Source organism: Pelobates fuscus, chromosome 4 (assembly GCF_036172605.1).
Source record: "Pelobates fuscus isolate aPelFus1 chromosome 4, aPelFus1.pri, whole genome shotgun sequence".
NCBI classification, from domain to species: Eukaryota; Metazoa; Chordata; class Amphibia; order Anura; family Pelobatidae; genus Pelobates; species Pelobates fuscus.
In genome coordinates this window covers 339,996,250-340,019,671 of record NC_086320.1, presented here as the reverse complement: position 1 = coordinate 340,019,671, position 23,422 = coordinate 339,996,250, and the positions used below count along the sequence as shown (strand labels likewise).

The 23,422-nt window shown below is 43.8% G+C and overlaps 1 protein-coding gene across 2 annotated transcripts in view; it reads left to right on the top strand.

Annotated features, from left to right (window-relative positions):
* CDK14 (cyclin dependent kinase 14) overlaps positions 1-23,422 on the top strand; it is a 528,056-nt gene that overhangs the window by 25,802 nt on the left and 478,832 nt on the right. For both annotated transcript variants that reach the window (XM_063452462.1, XM_063452461.1), the window contains exon 2: positions 18,545-18,576. In XM_063452462.1, coding sequence (XP_063308532.1) covers positions 18,545-18,576 — 32 coding nt within the window. The remainder of the gene's footprint in view (positions 1-18,544; positions 18,577-23,422) is intronic.

The following is a 23,422-nucleotide window of genomic DNA, read 5'->3' as shown; positions in this document are numbered from 1 at the left end:
TCTCTCCCCCATGCGCTGCTCTGTAGGCTGGGAGGAAGTGAAGAGTAATCACAGTCTCCCAGCACAACGCCACCTGTGGCTGCATTGGGAACAGCTGTTTAATGTAATGCTTGCAGGACGGCTAGCTGCCGCAGAAGCTCTTTGTTTCCGTCTCTGTAAAAGGGCTCCAGGCACTGCTTGTTGTGAGTGTGAGCCACTGTAAATTAGGGGCAGAGGGCACTTGCACTGCGGTCAAGACGGGTCTGGGCAGGAGGAGAGTGCAGTGCAATCGGTGAACTCCCCTCCTGTGGGTCACCAGTAGACTGGTGCACCTGCCCAGGATCAGAGCCGGTGCAAGGATTTTTGCCGCCCTAGACAAAATATAAATTTGCCGGCCCCCCATGTGACATCACAATGCCCCACCCATATGATCTGCCATATGAACTAACGCCAGTGCTGCACACAGTGTGTGTTTACATTAAAAAGCCTGCAGGGACCAGCTATAGACACCACAACCACTTCATTAAGCTATAGTGTCCCTTTAATGTGAGGTAAATTATAGATTAGTGTCACTATTAATATACTAGATTGCCTACTTACAATTAGATGAGGATGATGATGAGCTGCAGTTTGGCTCCACTGGTCTGGTGTAGAACAGGATCTCTGGAGGCTGTTTGCAACTGTGGTCACAAAATTCCATGTTCTGGGAGAATTAGAAGCAGCTCCATTTTTTGGGGGCCTCTTACACAGCTCAAGGTCTGGGCCCCAGGGCCTGACGGTGAGTATGCCCATAAGGCCCACTCATAAGTCCACTTATATGTTCCACCCACCCATGAGTTCGCTCACAGGGAGTGGAGTGTGTAGGGGATGTGTTATAAGTTATTGTAGAGGATCTAATATGTGTGCTTATGGTATGTAGTTTATAGGGATACCAGTTTGTGCAGGTGATGCAGTGTGTTTGTGTGTAGTGGAAGCAGTGTGTATTTGTGTATAAGGGATGTATTATGTGTTTCTGGTTGTGTGTAAGGGATGCATTGTGTGAATCTGTGTTTGTATGCATAAGGGATGCAAGGTGGGTGTCTGTATGTGTGTGCATTGAGTGTAAGAGATGCATTGTGTTTCTGTGTGTATGTAAGAAAAGCAGTGTGTGTGTTTGCATTGTCTGTTTCTGTGTATGTGTGCAAAGGATGCATTGTCTTTGTGTGGGGGTTGCATTGTGTGTGTGTGTAATGGATGCATTGTGTGTTTCTCTGTGTGTAAGGGAAGCATGTTGTGTTTCTGTGTATGTATAGGGATGCATTGTGTGTTTCTGTGTATGTATAGGGATGCATTGTGTGTGTGTGTGTGTGCGCGCATAGTGTGAAAGAGCTCCCTGTCTTGCCCCCTGTCCTATAGAGCTGTCCCTTCTGTCCCTTAGAGCTTTTTAACCCTCCTACTTTCTTCTTACTCCCCTTCTTCTCCCCTCTTCTTCTTCTTCATACACCCCCTCTTCTTCTTACCCCCTTCTTCTTCTTACTCCCCCTTCTTCTTCTTACTCCCCCTTCTTCTTCTTACTCCCCCTTCTTCTTCTTACTCCCCCTTCTTCCTCTTACTCCTCCCCTTCTTCTTCTTACTCCCCCTTCTTCTTCTTACTCCCCCTTCTACTTCTTACTCCCCTTCTTCTTCTTACTCCCCCTTCTTCTTCTTACTCCACCTTCTTCTTCTTACTCCCCCCTCTTCTTCTTACTCCCCCCTCTTCTTCTTACTCCCCCCTCTTCTTCTTACTCCCCTTCTTCTTCTTCTTATCTCCCCTCCTTCTTACTCCCCCTCCCCTTCCCCCTCTTTTTCTTATTCCCCTCTCCCTCTTCTTACTCCCCCTCCCCTTCCCCCCTCTTTTTCTTATCTCCCCTCCTTCTTACTCCCCCTCTTCTTACTCCCCCTCCCCCTCTTCGTCTTACTCCCCCTCCCCCTCTTCTTCTTACTTCCCTTCCTTCTTCTTACCCCCCTATTTTTCTTATCTCCCCTCCTTCTTACTCACCCCCTTCTTTTTTCTTATCTCCCCTCCTTCGTACTCCCCCCTCCCCTCTTCTTATTCCCCCTCCCCCTCTTCTTCCACCCTTTTTCTTATCTCCCCTCCTTTCTTACTGCCCCCTCTTCTTACTCCCCCCTCCCCCTCTCCCTACTCCCACTCCCTCTCTTCTTACTCTCCCTCCCTCTCTTCTTCTTACTCCCCCCTCCCCTCTTACTCCCCCTCCCCTCTTTCTTACTCCCCACCTCCCTCTCCACCTTTCCTCTAACTCCCCCCTCCCCTCTTACTCTCCCCCTCCGCTCTTCTTACTCCCCACCCCCTCTTCTTACTTCCCCTCCCTCTCCTCTTCTTACTTCCCCTCCTCTCCTCTTCTTACTTCCCCTCCCTCTCCCCCTCTTCTTACTCTCCCCCTCCCCTCTTACTCCCCCCTCTTCTTACTCCCCCCCTCCCCTCCCCTCTTCTTATTCCCCCCTCCCCTCTTCTTACTCCCCCTCCCTCTCCCCCTCTACTTATTCCCCCACCTCCCCTCTTACTCCCCCACCTCCCCTCTCCCCCCCACCTCCCCTCTTCTTATTCCCCCCTCCCCTCTTCCTTACTCCCCACTCCCCTCTTCTTATTCCCCCCTCTTCTTATTCCCCCCTCCCCTCTTTCTTATTCCCCCCTCCCCTCTTCTTATTCCCCCCTCCCCTCTTCTTATTCCCCCCTCCCCTCTTCTTATTCCCCCCTCCCCTCTTCTTATTTCCCCCCTCCCCTCTTCTTATCCCCCCTCCCCTCTTCTTATCCCCCCTCCCCTCTTCTTATCCCCCCCTCCCCTCTTCTTATTCCCCCTCCCCTCTTCTATTCCCCCCCTCCCCTCTTCTTATTCCCCCTCCCCTCTTCTTATTCCCCCCCCTCCCCTCTTCTTATTCCCCCCTCCCCTCTTCTTATCCCCTTCCCTCCCCTCTTCTTATCCCCTTCCCTCCCCTCTTCTTATTCCCCCCCCTCCCCTCTTCTTATTCCCCCCTCCCCTCTTCTTATTCCCCCTCCCCTCTTCTTATTCCCCCCTCCCCTCTTCTTATTCCCCCCTCCCCTCTTCTTATTCCCCCCTCTCTCGTCTTCTTATTCCCCCCTCTTCTTATTCCCCCCCTCTTCTTATTCCCCCCTCTTCTTATCCCCCCTCTCCCCTCTTCTTATCCCCCCTCTCCCCTCTTCTTATCCCCTCTCCCCTCTTCTTATCCCCCTCTCCCCTCTTCTTATCCCCCCTCTCCCCTCTTCTTATCCCCCCTCTCCCCTCTTCTTATCCCCCTCCCCTCTTCTTATCCCCCCTCCCCTCTTCTTATCCCCCCTCCCCTCTTCTTATCCCCCCTCCCCTCTTCTTATCCCCCCTCCCCTCTTCTTATCCTCCCTCCCCTCTTCTTATCCCCCTCCCCTCTTCTTATCCCCCCTCCCCTCTTCTTATCCCCCCTCCCCTCTTCTTATCCCCCCTCCCCTCTTCTTATCCCCCTCCCCTCTTCTTATCCCCCCTCCCCTCTTCTTATTCCCCCCCCTCTCCCCTCTTCTTATTCCCCCCTCTCCCCTCTTCTTATTCCCCCCTCTCCCCTCTTACTCCCCCCTCTCCCCTCTTACTCCCCCTCTCCCCTCTTACTCCCCCCTCTCCCCTCTTACTCCCCCACCTCCCCTCTTACTCCCCCACCTCCCCTCTTACTACTCCCCACCTCCCCTCTTACTACTCCCCCCTCTCCCCTCTTCTTATCCCCCCTCTCCCCTCTTCTTATCCCCCCTCTCCCCTCTTCTTATCCCCCCTCTCCCCTCTTCTTATCCCCCCTCTCCCCTCTTCTTATCCCCCCTCCCCTCTTCTTATCCCCCCTCCCCTCTTCTTATCCCCCCTCCCCTCTTCTTATCCCCCCTCTCCTCTTCTTATCCCCCCTCCCCTCTTCTTATCCTCCCTCCCCTCTTCTTATCCCCCCTCCCCTCTTCTTATCCCCCCTCCCCTCTTCTTATCCCCCCTCCCCTCTTCTTATCCCCCCTCCCCTCTTCTTATCCCCCCTCCCCTCTTCTTATCCCCCCTCCCCTCTTCTTATTCCCCCCTCTCCCCTCTTCTTATTCCCCCCTCTCCCTCTTCTTATTCCCCCCTCTCCCCTCTTCTTATTCCCCCCTCTCCCCTCTTACTCCCCCCTCTCCCCTCTTACTCCCCCCTCTCCCCTCTTACTCCCCCCTCTCCCCTCTTACTCCCCCACCTCCCCTCTTACTCCCCCACCTCCCCTCTTACTCCCCCACCTCCCCTCTTACTCCCCCACCTCCCCTCTTACTACTCCCCCACCTCCCCTCTTACTACTCCCCCACCTCCCCTCTTCTTATTCCCCCCTCCCCTCTTCTTATTCCCCCCTCCCCTCTTCTTATTCCCCCCTCCCCTCTTCTTATTCCCCCCTCCCCTCTTCTTATTCCCCCCTACCCTCTTCTTATCCCCCCTCTCCCCTCTTCTTATTCCCCCCCTCTCCCGTCTTCTTATTCCCCCCCTCTTCTTATTCCCCCCTCTCCCCTCTTCTTATCCCCCCTCTCCCCTCTTCTTATCCCCCCTCTCCCCTCTTCTTATTCCCCCCTCTCCCCTCTTCTTATTCCCCCCTCCCCTCTTCTTATTCCCCCCCTCTCCCCTTATCTTATTCCCCCTCCCCTCTTCTTATTCCCCCCTCACCTCTTCTTATCCCCCCTCCCCTCTTCTTATCCCCCCTCTCCCCTCTTCTTATCCCCCTCTCCCCTCTTCTTATCCCCCCTCTCCCCTCTTCTTATCCCCCTCCCCTCTTCTTATCCCCCTCCCCTCTTCTTATCCCCCCTCTTCTTATCCCCCCTCTCCCCTCTTCTTATCCCCCCCCTCTCCCCTCTTCTTATCCCCCCCCTCCCCTCTTCTTATCCCCCCCCTCTCCCCTCTTCTTATCCCCCCCCTCTCCCTCTTCTTATCCCCCCCTCTCCCTCTTCTTATCCCCCCCCTCTCCCCTCTTCTTATCCCCCCCTCTCCCCTCTTCTTATTCCCCCCCTCTCCCCTCTTCTTATTCCCCCCTCTCCCCTCTTCTTATTCCTCCCCTCTCCCCTCTTCTTATTCCCCCCCTCCCCTCTTCTTATTCCCCCCCCTCCCCTCTTCTTATTCCCCCCCTCCCCTCTTCTTATTCCCCCCCCTCCCCTCTTCTTATTCCCCCCCCCTCCCCTCTTCTTATTCCCCCCCCTCCCCTCTTCTTATTCCCCCCCCTCCCCTCTTCTTATTCCCCCCCCCTCCCCTCTTCTTACTCAGTGTGCACCTTCCCGTCACTCCGGCCGGGACTGCGGACCGGAGACCGGCTCGGCCACGCTACAGGGGAGGGGAGGGACGGGAGAAGCTGCTGCAGCCCGTCTGAGCGCTCTTTACAGAGCGCTCGGCGGCTGCAGCATTTAAAGGGCCGGCCCACCGCGGCCGGTCCTAAAAGAATTTTAGGCGGCCTGGGGGGCAATTGCCTCCCTGCCTCCCTGCCCAGCCCGCCCCTGCTGGAGCCTTCCTAAATATTGCCCAGGGGATGACACTGAACCCAGAGATGCCTCACACGGGATTCCCCAGCCCTTGACCATTCACCGGAGGCTCGCAGCCTAAGCGAGTATAGTTCAAGGAGAGACGTCCGCTTTCCTGGCCCTACAATGGACAGAGTAACCTGTGAATTGCTATCCCCTTCCCCCTTTGGACTGGTGGGGGTTATTCCGGTCCCCACTGACTGCCCCACTTACCTCCGACATCCACAGATGGTAGCTACTGTGTTGGCTCAGACTGCTATGCTGTCCCTCAAAATGGCGGACAGACCCTCCTCAACAGAACAAAACAGGTTGCCATCTGAACCAGCCTTGCTTTCCATATTTTAACAATGTTTGGATCAACTTTTTACCTGCATCTGGGTGCAACGAGGCACGAAACGAGGCTGCATCTGGACGGAGCTGGGAGGCAGCACGAGGAGGTGAAGAGCATGTGGCGCAGGTACCCCCTTTGGGTGCAAGTACCCAACAAGCTACAGCTCCACACAGATATGGTCCACCTAGGCTGAGGGCAGACATGGGAAATCACCCACCGCATAGGTCACACTGTTTTTACAATAGCGAAGTCACCATGATTGTCTGAGTTTACCTAGCTCAGTTCCCTACAGTTGCAGGGATGGGGGATTCAATGGTTATCCTATCTTGTACACCTAGTGAGGGGCACAACATGCACTCTCTTACCTAAGCACATAAATATCAATACTGTTATATGCTAATCTCACTTAAGTTAAATAGCCACTACACCTTACTTGCGAAGTCCGTCCATGGAGTTGATGATAATCTTGGGCAGCCCTGCTGTTTTTCTTTGCATGATCAATTTATACTTACTCTTCATGCTATTTTGTTTTTCGAAATGAAGCAATGTGATATCTTTCAATGTTCATAACTTCACGTAACATGCTTCATTGTGTATATATTGTGTATACATTTTCTAGCATTTGTTGTTGTGACCATGCAGGATGTTTTGTTTACATATGCATCACAAAAATAAAGATTAAAAAAAATAATCATTGTGTTGGGGGGGCGGGGGGAAATGTGTGTTAGTGCATGTGTGTGTCTGTCGTGTGAGTGTGTGTGTGTCTGAGTGATTATGCTTGTCTCTCAGTGAGTGTGTCTGAATGATTGTATGTATCAAATCAGTGTGTGTGTGTGTCAGTCAGTAAAAATGTGTGTTGGTTAACAGGAAGAGGTGGGTACATTTAAATTAGGAGGGGCCCCAGTTCTGTCATGCCTAGGGCAGCACCAATCCAAAATACACCACTGGGCCTGAGTTGGACAACCCTGAGATTTATATAATTGATTTTGGAGAATTACCTTGGTATAAGCACATCTTTTACCAAGGGTTTGATGTATTTCAGTAAGTGTGGAGCATGCATTGACTTTTGGCTTACATATTTAACATAGAATTCGTCTTCTACGTCTTGGTACCTACTCAAAAGGAACGTCTCAATCTGCATGGCTGTGATTTTAATCTTAATGAGGTTTTTTTTTGTGTAAATGACTAAAATAAGCAGTCAGCTGCAGTTATCCAGCCAGATAATCGATAGGTCAGCAATGAAGCAGAAATGACAAATGAGGTTGGAACATTGGCAAATCAAACGTCTATTGATTGTGTTTTCTTTCACCTGCAGTGCGGTAGATCACAATATTTTTAAAAGTTTTTCAATTTTTAAGAGGTTGAAATTCTACATATCTTCTGCAATTCTGAAATATTAACCCCTTAGTGACTAAACAGTTTTTCCATTTTCTTACCATTAAGGACCAGGGTTGTTTTTACATTTCTGCGGTGTTTGTGTTTAGCTGTAATTTTCCTCTTACTCATTTACTGTACCCACACATATTATATACCGTTTTTCTCGCCATTAAATGGTCTTTCTAAAGATGCAATTATTTTTATCATATCATATATAATTTGCTATAAAAAAATTATAAAATATGATTTAAAAAAGCACACTTTTTCTAAATTTGACCCCAAAAATCTGTTGCACATCTGCAACCACCAAAAAACAGCCATGCTAAATAGTTTCAAAATGTTGTCCCGAGTTTAGAAATACCCAATGTTAACATGTTCTTAGCTTAGTTTTGGAAAGTTATAGGGCAATAAGTACAAGTAGCACTTTGCTATTTCCAAACCATTTTTTTTTTTTCAAACTTAATGAAAGTTACATTGTAACACGATCAGTCAGGAATCTCTCAATAACCCTTCACATGTATATATTTTTTGAAAGACGACAACCGAAGGTATTAAACCTGGGGTATTTTGACTCTTTTCATGCAAACATTTTACCACCAATCTATGCTTAAAAAAAAAAATGTAAAAAAAAAAATAGATTTTGGTGATTTTTTTTTGACACACATTGCAATTTAAACATACATGTACAGAGAACTTTAAGAGTTACTGCCAAAGAACACCCCAATATGTGTTCAGCAACATCTCCTGAGTACAGTGATACCCCCCATGTACAGGTGTTTCGGGTTCTCTGGGGGCTAAAATACTTTCTTTGGAGGGTGCACATTCCAGTTTTCCAACTTGGAATTTTCACAGCTGGCCATCATGCACCCATATCCTATTTGGGCCACTTTTGAAGCTGGCCAATGTAATTTACCCCCATCAAACCATATATATTTGAAAGGTAGACAGCCTAGGGTATTTCAAATGGTGGTATTTTAACACTTTCCATGCACTAATTCTACCACCAGTCTTTGTCAGACTTTTAGGTTGTAATTTTTTTGTTATCTTTTCACGGCACGGATTATCAGTCCCTGTTATATGTTAATGACCAGGAGCACTCCCCCATATGTATTCAGCAACATCTCCGGAGTACAACAGTACCCCCAATGTACAGGTTTTATGGGTTTTTGCAAACTTACAGGGGTCAAATGTACTGCTTTCCCCTTTTCCATGTTTGCACATTGAAATTTGCCAGATTGGTTTGCTGGGCCTATGTTGCCTTTGAGACCGTATGGCAGCCCAGGAATGAAAATTAACCCGATCATGGCATACCTTTTGTAAAAGTAGACAACCCACGGTATTCAAAATGGGGTATGTCCAGTCTTTTTTTAGTAGAATACAAATACAAAAAGAGAAATCCTGCGCTCACTCCCATCACTACTGGGCCGACAGCAATGACTACAGTACACATCAGCCCCAATATATAGTAAAAACCAAAGAAAAAAAAAAGTTACCTGTGCTCTCTCCTTAATCCCTATGTATATTTAAACAAATGGAGGTCATTTAGTTACTCCAATGGCCATTGAAGGGAATGCCCGCCTGCCAATGTCAAGGCAGACCCCCCTAAGCGGGTCCTAACACTGACCCTTCAGTTTGCTTCCTTGAGCTTCTGGCAAAAATGTCTCAAATGAGGTTATTTTTTTATATACACCACTATATATTGTTAAGGGTTAATAATTTTACCATTCCAGTTGAGTATTTACTCCTAAGAAATTCTAGGTGGGGATTGTACCACTCACGCCTGATTCATTGAGCAGTCTGCCTGCTCAATCAAATGTGAGTAAACATCTTGCTATTTGTACTCCTATTTTTCTTTTATATAGTGAGCACTATTTGTTGTCTCTCTTTTTTTTAACCCTTTTATGGGCTACATACTACTGTGATATTTACACATATCCTATAGGTGGGGATTGTACCGCTGCATGCCATTCATACTAGAGTTGGTTATAAGCTCTAATACACATGAGTAGGTCCACATCAGACTATACTTTTAAATACTGATTTTTATAGAACTTATTGCACGATTATCCTTTTTCTGTTTCCACATATGGATCCCACAAAGTTGTCCCCATCCAGATTTTCTTAAGAACATTCTTCTTCACAGACTGTTGATTATTTTCCTGGCAAGTTGTGCATTAGGACTCTTTTTATTAAATTGTTTTACCTCCTATTTTATTTGTATCTAATTTTTCATACATATTTGCAATCTTTTTCTAGTATCTAGTTACATAGTTTATTTGGCGCAACCTTTTTCGTTGTATTTGTCAGTAGGGCTTAGAGGGAGCCCTACTTCAGGTTTGCTGCCTCTTACATACCATCTTTTATAGTTTTGGTTTCTTTAGTGCTGTTTCCCCTACCTTGTATTTTTTTTAAATATAGGGCTTGACAATGAAATTCTCTGGACTTTCTGCCTGGGTTGTCAGGCAGGTCCCTCAAATTATATTTAATAAAGACAAATAGTTAATAGTTAAAGTAGTAAATAGTTAAATATATATGTAGAGTGTGTGTCTATCCTCTAGCATGTAAGTTCATCGAGCAGGGCCCTCAACCCCCTCTGTTCTTGTACGTCCAGTGGTCTGATCTCAATTATGTGTCTGTTAGTCCACCCATTGTACAGCGCTACGGAATTTGTTGGCGCTATATAAATAATAAAATTATATATATATATATATATATATATATATATATATATATATATATATATATATATATATATAAAATAATTTTTTACGTAAAAACAGAAGGAGTAGCGCCAAAGAGTAATAATCCTTAAAGTACAGTGGGAAAACAGCTTAAATAAGAAATATATGGTAATAAATACAGAAATGTCCAGATTATATAGTCCAGAGGTAGAGAGTCCAAAATTTGTATACCAATATGGGTGTGATTATACAGTAGCCAGAGATGGTATCCGGAGGCATGGGAAGTATTCTTCCATGGGGATGTCAGAGATTATCTGCGGTGGACAGTGGTGTATTTTGGATTTGTGCTTGTAACGGCACCCCCAGGCATAAAAGGGGTTAACAGCCGTTTAGTAGATCTTCCCCTTCCAGAGACACAGGTACAGCTACTGTAGACACCAATACACCGAACCGGAGAAGCATATGAATGCTCTCAAACATACGAATGCAGTAAACAGTCGAATAGGAAAAACCATACGAAAGGTTTACACTCCTAGCAGTCGAACTGGAACAGCATACAATAAATCCACCCCCCCCCCCCAAGAACGAGACAAGGCTCAGTTTTGAGCGTCAAGCAGGAACAGACAGAGCTGTGGGTTTATTGTTCTTATATACACATTAGTACCACCCACAGGGTTTGGGAAAACAACCAATAAACACGTACAATACACTCAGACACTCCCACACAAAATCCTCCCCTCTGCCTGTGATACAATTACCTTACACAATGGGTAATGTAATTATCACAGGCAGATAAATACAGTTTTTCCACATTATTCATAACTTTAAAAGTATGCATCACATTCACATAAAATACATTTTCAGAATCAGCATACTCCAAATACGAACATATGTCAAAATCATCCACATTGGTCCATTGGTTCAAAAGATAGATGGAAGTCCTTTGTGACCAAAGGAAGCATGGCTTTTCTGCCCAAAACCAGTTCCACAGAGTCTTCTATCCTGGAGATAATTGGGAAGTAATCTCCATGGCATAGCTATCTGGGTTAAATGAGTTTATTCAATAAATCCCAGAATCTACCGAACGCCAGAGCAGAAATACATGAATAGACCTTTCTGCATAGGAAAATAAAGTATTTAAATGCTGGTCCATAGTCAAAAGGCAGCAGGCAGGCAACCAGGCTCCTCCAATGCACAGTGGCGAGATTGGTCTCGTCACAGTGCTGCCCTAGGCACAACTAAATTCGGACACCCCCAAAATCTATATTTGCCCCCCCAATTCATGTCAAGGCCATTTTTTGACTGACAGACACATGCCCTCATTGATACATGCACTGATATACACTCACTGACAGATACAGTCATTGGCGCACACACTGCACTGTTTAACAAACACACACTTTCACTGACACACCCACTCACTGACAGGCACACACTCTTCGATACACATAAAATGACATGCACACCCATTCTCACTAACAGACAAACACTGACAGCTACACTCACTCACTAACAATAAGGTGGACAGCCCCAGAGCACGAGGCAAACAAGGAATTTGTCTGGGAGCTTGGGGTGGCATTTTTTGGCGCCCCCCCCTGAAAGTGCCGCCCTAGGCAAATGCCTTGTTTGCCTTGTGGTAAATATATCCCTGGCGGTGGATCTGTATATGGGAAAACAAAGGAAATGATGGTGCAGCATGTACTGGCAGGGAGAGTATATAATATAAAATAGATATAGTCCTACTCACGTTTTAAGGAGCTAGAACTAGCTCCAGTATAGATAGCGTGCAATCCCCACTTTAAAGGATACGTGAATAAAGCTTCTCAGTTGGGTGAGGACCATAAAATATAAAAAGAAACAATAACTAGTGCTCACAGTATAAAATACCAGGAATATAAATATTGAATATTTTACTCACTTCCAGAGCAGTTCCAGAGCAGGAAGACTTTACTCACTTCCAGAGCAGGCAGACTGCTCTATGGATAGGGTGTGGGTGGAAGTTCACTGGAAATGAAATCAGGTGCCAGGCAGTACAAGATAAAAATAATCAATACCTTTATTCATACATAATAAAATATCCAGATAAAAACCACAACTCATTTCACCTTAAAAGGCTTTTTCAAGTGGAGGTTTTTTTTACCTCCACTTGAAAAAGCCTTTTAAGGTTAAACGCGTTGTGGTTTTTATCTGGATATTTTATGTATGAAGGTATTTTGGTTGCTTCCTGTCTTTTTTTCTTTTTTTTAATTCTACATTTTATTTTCCTTACCCTTTTTTTATTATTTTTATCCTGTACTGCCTGTCACCTGATTTTTTTTTTTTTTTCCAGTGAACTTCACTTCCAAACAATATCCTTGGTGGGGATTATTCCACCCAGGGACGGATTTAGATGAAAAGAGGCCCTAGGCTATTCCACTTATGAGGCCCTTTCACCTCCCATTTTTAAGTTTGTAAATTACATGAGAGACAGTAAAATACATCATTACTGTGATATATATCAATATGTTAAATGAAACATGTTATGATTGGTACTAACCTTTAGAAAAAATGTGGCACGGATAATAAATAAAAAAAAAAAAAGCCGAGATGAGGAGAGGGGGGGTTATTGTGAGAGGCAGGGGCGTGATTGTGAGAGGGGGGGGGGGGGGGGTGATGAGGAGAGGGGAGGTGATTGTAAGAGGGAGGGGGGGTGACTAAAAAAATTACCTTAAATCCCTGGTGGTCTGGTGGGGTCCCTGGTGGTCCGGGGGCCCTCATTTCCGGTCTGCAGCTCCGCAGAGCTGCAGACCATGGATCTCGCGAGACCCAATCAGAGCATTGCCGTGGTAACCCGCGGCAATGCTCTGATTGGGCAGTGCACGCGAGATCCATGGTCTGCAGCTCTGCACATTGCGGAGCTGCAGACCGCCGGTCTCGGCGATCGCGGCAGGAGGGGCATTGTAGTCTGCCCTGGGCACCCCCCTAGTAAGTGGCACGCAGGACGGATCACCCCCACCCCGCCCCCCTCTTAGTATGCCACTGGTCATATCATATGCGTAGAATTTCTCCTTATTTTCGGTTCAGTGTTTTAGTGTTCACTGTTTTTAGAATAGTGTAATTTTAATTTTGTAACAATTTGAATGTAGGCCCCTCTTGATCTTGAGGCCCTAGGCTGAAGCCTAGTTAGCCTATAGTAAAATCCAGCCCTGATTCCACCCATGCCCTATCCATAGAGCAGTCTGCCTGCTCTGGAACAAGTGAGTAATATATTCGCTATTTATCCTTAACAATCTTTTTTTGTAGTACGTTGTTAAGGGGTGAAATATTGGCTTTTTTGTGAAATCACTATTCCTACTTTCGACAGAATCTCTAGAGAACTGACCATATTACATTTTCCTTCTCAGTGTATTTGCTTTGTTTTGCCAATAATGTATTTTTGTCATTACTGCCATGAGAATCATGTGTCTGTCTGCAGTAACATCTGTCATATGCTGCAGTTACAGAGCGATAGACACAGTTGCAGTAAGTAATGACTTCTGTGGTAGTCCTGGAAGTTGGGAAAACAAGGGGGTGGGTGCACTCACCTAAACATGCATAAATAGGGTGCTGCTGGGAGCCAATAAGTACAAGTACAATAAAAATGAAAATCCAGCGCACTCCTTTATGTACTAAACAGCAACTTTGATGCTGACAGATTTTGTTTGTTTAAAAAAAAAAAAACTAATTTAGGCGAAAAATAATGGGGGTTTAGTTACATTATATGATCATACATTGCATAAGCCTGCCACATCGTCAATGTACCCCATCTTTGGCAGGTCCTACTCGAACAGCCAATTGTCTGTTAAATGAGCTACTGACTTGGGGAAAATTTGCCATCTCGAGTTCTCTGTAGTACAAGGCTAAATAGGGCCCTGGGATGAGGCACGTGTGACAGGGAGGGGTTGCCAAAAATGGGGTACATTGACATTGTGGCAGGCATATGCAATGTTTGATTATGTGATGTAACTAAACCCCAATTAATTTTTGCCTAGATTAGGTATTTTTTAATAAACTAACCAAATCTGTCAGTCCTGGAAGTTGGTTTAGTGGAAATGAGAAACCTGCACTGACTGCCACTTGGGCAACTTTTGGTTAGCAAGAGGAATGGGGATGGGCCGGATAGTGAACATGGGGCAGGGTGACACTGGGTTACATAGGTACAGCTGGTAATAATGGACTAGTGAGAAGGTAAAATGGTGATGGCACTGAGATGGTGATCTAGCATGAAGGTGATACTGTGGTAAGAAGGTAGTTACAATGGAATGATGAGAGACAGGACACTAAGGTGGAGACTTGTTGATAGAGCACAACGCTGTGGTTGCAAAAAAGGTAATTACCTGGTAGTAATACATAGTTACAATGGTATGGGGAGTAATTAGATGGTCACACTGGGATGGGACGCAGGTTGGGTTGTGGCACACGGCTGTAGAGGAGGTGACACAATGTTGGGGGTCACAGAAGTGGTGATATTGGAGTGGAGACCTGGGAAAGTGACATTGGGGTATCAAGAAAGGCTTTCTCTTGGGTGAGAGGGAATGATCAGGACAATAGGGTGTGAAAAGGTAATTGGATTGTGACAATGAAGCAAGGGACAACTTGGGGACCCTAGCGTATAAATTTATTGAAATGGTGACTCTGGGGTGTGGTGGTGGTAGATGGTGACTGGGTTTCTTAGTGGGGTGATTCTTTAACGTTGATACTCTAGAGCAATTGGTAGGCAACCTTCGGCACCCCAGTTGTTATGGACTACATCCCCCATAATGCTCTTACATCCATAATGCTGGCAAAGCATCATGGGAAGTGTAGTCCAAAACATCTGAAGTGCCGAAGGTTGCCTATGCCTACTCTAGGAGTACAATATTGCAGCTAATTGGTGAATTATAATTAGTGTTTTAGGTCTTTCCACACAGTTAAACCATAACAGCCAGGACAAATTATAAAAACCCAGACAAATTATAAAAAGTCTATATGGTCCAATCATTGTCATTCCCTGGTGTCCCATTAAGTCTTAACCTTGATAATGGTAGTTATATATGAGCTTTAATTAAATGGTCTTCTGAATATATTGTTGGCAAATCCATAGAGGGTAAAAGAAAAAAAATATTTGTAAAATATCAATGCGATTTGTGTCCACCTCCAGTTAGGATCAATACCTCTGTCTATGATCACTCAGAAGTCAGAACTGTTAAAAAGAAGGTTACCTGACTGCCAAATGCCATTAGTAAATTAACCCTAATTGGGTTGCCTTATTACCCTTCTATATTAAATTGAACAGAAATCCGAGTAGCAAGTAGCACAGGTTGTTTTCATGCTAGGCGTGCTCTTTTTAGTTTTTGTTTAAACATCTGACCTTTCCATCTTGATAATATATAAAACTATCAAGAATTGTTCATTTAATATTTTTCTTCCATACCAATCATATTTTTACAGTGCTTTAAATGCTAAAGTTGATCATAAGGTTTTTTTTTATTTTTTTATATATATTATTTTTTTTATTCATTTTACAGCTTCTGAGGAAGCTTTTTAATTCCTGTTTGTTGATTGTAATGCACGTTGTATAATTTATGTATTCAACATACAACACAATAAAATTGAGATCCCTAAGAGAAACTTAATGTGTATTTTGATCAATACATTTTAAAAGCCATTCATGGTAAAGTGGTCTAATGGCAAAAACAAGTTTAGCTTCCAAACATAACTTGAACATTATAATTCCTTGACTCCTTGATCTTGCATTTATTTTTTTTTTTTAAAGACTTGGCTTGTTCCAAACACAGTAATGTAAACTTTAGGGGGAGGATTACCCCACAAGCTGTAAAGATATTCAAAGCTTTATTTTTATCACCCTTAACCCCTTAAGGACACATGACGTGTGTGACATGTCATGATTCCCTTTTATTCCAGAAGTTTGGTCCTTAAGGGGTTAATTAAAGGAGCTCTATAGTGTCAGGAATACAAACCTGTATTCTTGACACGATAGCACTAGAGTTGCTCTCAAGGTCCCTGGCTTCCCTTCTTTTCCCTGGCCTACCATTTCTCCCCTGCTGCCCCGATCTCGCCACATATGGCTCCACCTCCATGGCTGAGATCATCAGTCTTCGCAGTGTGCCAATCAGCATCTCCTCATAGAGATACTTTGATACTCAGAGAAAAGGCAGTGTTTACATTGCCCCTAGGGACACCTCCAAATTGCCACTGAAGGCGCTTCCTGGCTTAGTGCTGCACAGTAGGCAGCTGTGTCGTTCAGCATCTCCACACTCTGCATGGGGACGCTAAATTTTCCTCATAGAGATGCATTGATTCAATGCATCACTTTGAGGAGGTGCTGACTGGCCCAAATGGCATTTGGCACCACCCCCTTGCTGATTTTAGCCAATCCAATGGGAAAGCATTGGATTGGCTAAGCATTTTGGCAATTCTGATGTCACCAGGGGGGTGGGGCCAGTGCCGGCAGACCTGTTGGGGCTGGAAATAAGGTGAGTTTTTCATGCTTTTAAGGGGGGTAAGGTGGGCAAGCCACCTTAAGGGTGGACTTAGCACTATAGGATCAGGAATAAATGTTTGTGTTCCTGACCCTATAGTGTTCATTTAATCAGCAAGCATGTTTATGTTTTCGTTACAATCCAGTGCTTACAATCCAGTGCTAGAGAAACATTGGGGAATAGAAGCACATGCACAGCAAAATACCGCCCTACTCCAATCAAATGTTCTTTATGAGAAAAATTGATTGGAGTACCTAGACTTACTGCTACTACGGTAATACTGACTTGCAATAGAAGCACCCTCCAGTGGCTCTCAGGAAGACAGGCACTAGAGGCGTCCTATAGTCTTGCACTGGAAACATTACCGTATCAAAACAGCAATGATTTACATAGCAGGACTAAAAGTACAGGTCCACTGCACCCAGACCATTGAGATAGTGGTGCTTGTTAAATGCTTACATCTTCTCCAGCGCTGGCGGGTCCATGAATGTCATACAATTGTAACATCTAACCCTCCTCCCTTTCACACATATGTCCTATCTGCCACGCTGGCAATTCTCGGAAACACTTTCATACCTCCCAACATTGGGAGGTAAGAGATCGAGACAGGTTGGCCGGTACTTGAATGGGTCCTGAGGGAGCCGCACCAGGGATGAAACTTGTGTTGCTTCTGAAGCCCATATTGGAAGGGCCTGTACAGAACAGGGGTGGTTCTGCCCACTGATGGAGTGTGCCAGCTTGACGTCAAGCACACCAGGCTGACAGACAGCCTTTCTGGCTGCTGAAGTGTTCTCTGTGTGGTCCAAGTGCCCGTTAACAGCGCAAGTGTGTCTTATGCGCTTGCACTGCGCTGCCCAATTCTAGTTACCTGGTGTGCTCTGATGCGGGAAGCAGGAAAACAAAACTGGGATGCTGGGACAGAACCCCAAAATTGTGACTGTTCAACTGAAATTGGGTCTGTTTGGAGGCCTACACTTAAGACAGGGTGCCATGCACCATGACACCAATATGCTGGCTTCATTATCAGAATGTCAGCAATTAGTGACCTCTGTTTACATAAATCATAATCGGTTCTTTCCTTGAAGCAAAATTAAGCAACTACGGTGCATGTCTTGTCTTGTAGTTGTTGTGATGCAGAGCAGAAGAACAAAGTGCAGGAAGTACTCCAGCTCTTCCTGGTCAACCCATTCTCCGATTACTGGGTCATTAATATAGACCTTTATGCCAAGGAATTAATTGACAGATGAGAGATCACATTTTTATAATTCCACATTTGCTAGCAATTCCATTCGCTTAATATATAGCTAGATGTTCCCCTGTCAAAATCACTTAACGTTGTGTATGTTAAAAGGGGACTTAATCAAGGAAACCTATAAACCTGTCCATGTGTGTGGTTTTGGAAATGCACATTTTATGCCAAAATAGCCAAACTCTGGTGTTTTGCAGCTCAAATTTAGATTTTTCAATCATTTTTGTGTTGAGAGCAAAAAAAAAAAAAAAGCTTTTGTCAAATTTGGAGCGATCCTTGAATAAAACGCAGAAGAATAAAAATATTGTAGTTAATTTATGATAGAAATTCTAGAAATGTACATTAAACTTGTATTATATTAGGTAAATTCATTTTCAAACCTGATAGTCTTTGTCATATATTGTTATTTGTTTCAGATTTTCATGATGAACCTAAAGGCGATATGTAATTTCCATTTTGATGTCATTTTTCTTAATATTTTTTTTTTTTTTATCTGACATTTACAGTATGTTAATTGGATGAGGTTTTGATGCCTTTTAAAGTTGGTTCCTTTGAATATAGTGTCTGTGTTTCTCTCTCCATTTCAAGAAGAACAACGTTCAATAGTTGACAAACCATGACTGCTGTCAGCTACATACTTAACTAGAAGCTGATTTCCTTTTAAACGCATGATTCCATCACCTGCGCATTATCCTGTATGGGGCATACGCAGATGTTGATTGGATTTTTGAGATATGTTCGAATTCTATGTAACAATTTTCTGTTTTCACCATCTTAAAAATGCAGTGGTTCCTATGTATTGGTATGAAATGAGAAGAAACTTGATTATTTATTTTTGTTACCGTTTACAGATAATTTTATTACAGATAATAACTTTTTTTCTCTTTCTTTCTTTTTTTTCCTTAGCCTTGAAAAAAGACGAGAACACTATAGACGAGGTAAGTCTTTTCTATCTGCATATATAAGTACACACAAAATTGTATATATAACATATGGATTATTTTTCTTATTTTTATTCGTATAATGGAGTTATCTGTATAATGATCTTTTACTATTGGTACTTTTGGTGCTTTTTGATGCTCTGACTTTGACCACTCTATAAAACGGTGTCTCCCCAGACAGGGCCAATCCTAGGGTCACATACCTAGTTACAAGAATATTTTGGTGCCCTAAGTGGGTTTGACTATATTGTTAACTCCTACCCTTTACAAACCTAACACTTGTGACCACCCATATTTTATGGAAACCACTCTACGTTTTTTGGGCCCCTCAACTTCACCAGGTAACATGTCACCCACTTCCTACAATGCCAACTTTTCCCCCAAATAAACTTGTGAGTGCCATTTTTGTATCCAGATTCCCAGGCTTATCTCTTTCTTATAGCTTGCCAGGCAATTTTTGTCTCAAAAAAGCTTATTAGTGATATTTTTGTACCAAAACGGCTTATCAGAGCAATTACTCTTTTCAAACCGTTTTCCAGCTACATATTGTCCGCTTGTTAATGCCATGTAAATGCAGGGAAGTGTCCTAATCTTTGCCTCCCAGCTCTCCCTCAGCGTTAGGGGATAGAGCGTAACACAAGGGGCAGGACCTAACAAAAGGGGGCAGTATGTGCAGTAGGAGTTATTAAAACTATTAGTGACCGGAATAAACTGGGATAAAATCTCTACGAATAAAATCTCTACGAATAAAATCTCTACAGTTTAAATTACTTATATTCTCTAAAAAAATATCGAATACATATATAAATCAATCAGAGATATTCAAAGGGAGGAGAAAGGGGAGAAAAGAAAGAGAGAAAAGGAGAAAAAGGGAAAAAAATAAAATAAATAATAAAAACAACCTCCCTGAGTGGAGTATGCTGTATCCTCTCTCCCCTGGAAAGGACCCTTTCTGTCCGCCATCTCGTAAAAATAATTACGACCATTGACTCTATTGACCCTACGGTCGTTGAGAATCAACACAGATTCCATATATATAGATATATATATATATATTACTTCTTATTACCTATCTGATGGGGAAAAAAACAACTATTGATGACAGGCAGCACAGTAATCCCTGTCTGAACTGTACGTCTCCCCTTGTGACCCCGGGCTTCCCTGGCTTGATATATTTTATATATTTGAGTAAATCCCCTTGCTTATCAGCTGGAATCACTAGGGCTATTGGTGGCGATAATATAATACACTTAAATTTCGCAGGGTCCTGGAGCTGCTGATGTTTTGGTACTTCCAAGATGGCGTCTTGCTTCTCTCCTGTGGGCACTGTAACCCCACCCCTTGGTGCTATCAGTCAATGATGGTCCCTAAATAAAGAGTCCATTAGCATGCCTTCACTCATGGGCAGCTGGCTCTCTTGTCCGAATGGCAACTCAGTGGAAATTCCTTAAATTCCTTCCTAAAGGACACTAGGCATGTGCAAAACTTGCTGAAACAGGGCAGATTTCACACCAGACCCATATATATTATTTTACATGACTAGATGTACTCCAAACAAACAAGGGGGGGGGGGGGGCGGGGGCAAATCTTTCAGAACTGAAAGCATTTTACAAAATGAAAGAGATGCAGATTTTTCCATTACCCATATTATTTTGTCTTGCCACCCTCCCCATCCAGAAAAAAACAAATATATATTTTCCCAACATAAAAACAGGTTAGTTTTCCCCCTATGGATGAGCCTCCACTGCTAAAGAGTATTTGCCATGTGTACAACAACCATTTATTCTACAAAACAGAGTGGCTTTTTATATTCCCTGTTACATATGTAAATGCATTCAGAGATATAGAGCTATTTCCATTGTAAATTCAGCAACATACACGATACCAGGATATTGCAGCAATCTTTTCAAGCTAGAATGGAGCGGGTATATTAAACCAGATGATTGATAATGTTATGAAGGAACAGCGAAAAAACACTTGGAAAATTAAATGTATTCACAAACAATGTATATATGTGTGTATTTTGGGGAAGATCACTTAAAGGAAATGTATTGGTATGTTTGTTTTTGTCTGTATTCGGCTTATATCATTTTACTACATGGAGGGATGCAGTGTTTTTATAAATTGCATGCTTCAGGTGTTTCATGTACAGCTACAAAAATACTTTACTGAACGTAGTACATTGCTTTGGAAGTGGACCTTATGGTTTGAATACATTATAGAAACAATGCATTAACAAATAAAAAGCCATTAAAATAAAAAAAAAGTCGCTCTCTTTAACGTTCAAGAGCTTCTTCCCAGACTAGAAAGAAGCCCCAAAAATCAAAAGCTTCTCATTTTGGTCTGTGGATTCCTGATTCTATAAGCCTTGTCCAGTAGAGGCTTATGGGGTCAGTTAAAGTAACACTCCAATCACTATAACAACTTCTTTGAAATAAAGTTAAGGTACCAGGAGGCCCGTGGCTGCTCTCTTGAATGTTGAACCCCAAAAGTTGTCCCCTGTGACACATCTCCTATAACCCCAGTGACATCCTGCCCAAAAGCACACCGCGCTTCCTGAAAGTCAATTTCAGAAGTTGTATGCTGCGAGAGGGAACAACTTTTGCGGTTTAACCATTTGAGCGCCTGGGGGACCTCTGAGCATAACTTTATTTCAATTAAGTTGTTATGGTGAACAGAGTGTTAATTTAAGTTGTGGAATTGCTACTTAAGCTGATAAAGCTATACTGTAGCAGCTATTCGCTATTACTGATAGCCCAGTTAACAGTTTTGTGAATGGAGCTAAGTGCAGTGTTAGTGGAGCTGTCTACTGAACATGACAATAGCCAAGGTTCAAGCCTTCGTTGAGAGCCAGACAGAGGAGATAAGGATGTATCTTGTCTGGTATTTGTCCTGAAAGTGTGTACATTCCCTAGCAATATTTGTACAGGCATAAATGCCTCCTTTGACAAAGGGATAAGGGTAGGCTTAAAGGGACACTATAGTCTACAAAACAACTTTAGCTTAATGAAGACGTTTTGGTGTATAGATCATGCCCCTGCAGTCTCCTTGTTCAATTCTCTGCCATTTAGGAGTTGTGACTTACAGAGCCTACCTAAACACTTCCTGTAAAGAGTCATCTAATGTTTACATGCATAATATTTATTTGAGGCATATATTATAAACGGTACAGAAATAAGATTTAAGGAGTTAACAGTACACGACTACACATGTGATATACAGTAATATATATCCTCCTAAGAAATGTACCTCTTTTTATAATTATAAGGGTTAAACACGCTAGGCTAGTATATGCCATATAGAGAAGTGTTAACATGCGAGAATAAGTAGGCTAGGCGATTAAATGGAAAAGCGCAGTGAAGGCCCTTCAGATGTGAGTGTAAGTGCAGCGTGAGCTCAGAGCATTGTAGGCCTTTACAGGGTTACACCTATGAATTCTCTGCTCACAATTTAGTTACTTCCTAGAACGCATTTTAGGCGAGTTAAAATGTGAGGTGGATCAAGGAGTCTTGTGGAAGGCAGCCTGAAGCTGGGCAGCAGGAAAAATTGTAACAGTGAGGTTTAACTTGGAGGAAGGGCTCCACTTCGTCTAATGAGGTCAGTCTCAGTATGGTGCCCTCTTTGTTTACTGTTAGGGCTCTGGGAATTGTCCATCTCTAATCAATGCTGGCTTAACGTAGCTTGTGTGTCACTGGGCCCATTGACCGACGCCACAATAAGGTGTTACGTATCAGATCTTGATAGGCGATTTGGGATGATTCAAACGTAATTGGAGTTTTTCGTTGAACTGCGACTAGGAAACAATTTTTGTCCATCAGGGATTTGCAGCGGATAATGACCTCTTGAGAGGCTGTGGTTGATGTCTACTTGGGCTTCTTGATTTGAAAGAATTTGTTAAATGCAATTTTCTTTGCCTGACTATGCGGGAGAAGCATGTTAGTGAGGCGGCGGAGGTAGTGGGGCAGTTCGGTCATGTTGATGGAGTCAGGGATGCCCCTTAGCTTAAGATTGGTGAGTCTGTTACGCTCTTCAACCAGATCTACTTTAGTTGTCAAGGTAGAGTGGGATGTCCGTAGCTGTTGGACCGTTTCCTTAAAGCCAGTTGCCTCCTGCCTAGGATGTCCTCCTCAGAGGCTTGTGTGCGAGCTAACACTGCTTGCATTTCGGTGCGCAGGGCTGAAGGCCGCTGTAGCAAGGCACTTATGTCCTGGGTCTCTTTATGTGCATTGGTTGCTGTCTTTGGGATCTCCTGCCCATGTTGTCAGCCTCACGGATAGAGGGTCTGTTCAGAGGCTGGGGTGTACCTGATATGTCAGCAGTCCAGACTGACCGCTCTGATTCAGGAGCTCTGAGAATTGTCGACCATTCCGTTCAGAAGCTTAGCTCCGCCCCATCATCTAATGTTTATACTTCCTTTATTGCAAATTATGTTTAATTGAGAATGCCTTGTCTCCTGCTCTGTTAATAGATTGCTAGACTATGCAGGAGCCTCCTGTGTGTGAGTAAAGCTCAATTTAGAAAGCAGATGATACAAATGTTTAAAGCAAGTTTCTATCTGATTGAAAGAGAAACCATTTTGTTTTCATGCAGACTGTATCCGTTGCAGCCAGAGGAGGTGTGGCTAGGGCTGCATAAACCGAAATAAAAATATTTACCTCCTAAATGGCAGAGAATTGAGCAGTGAGACTTCAGATTCATGGTCTAAAAAACAAAACTGCTTCATTAAGCTAAAGTTGTTTTGGTGCCTATAGTGTCCATCTAACCTTCACAGATCATTACAGTTACAATTAAGTATGCTTAACTGTGTGCAAGTAGAGAGGGATCTCCTTGCTCAGTTATCAAT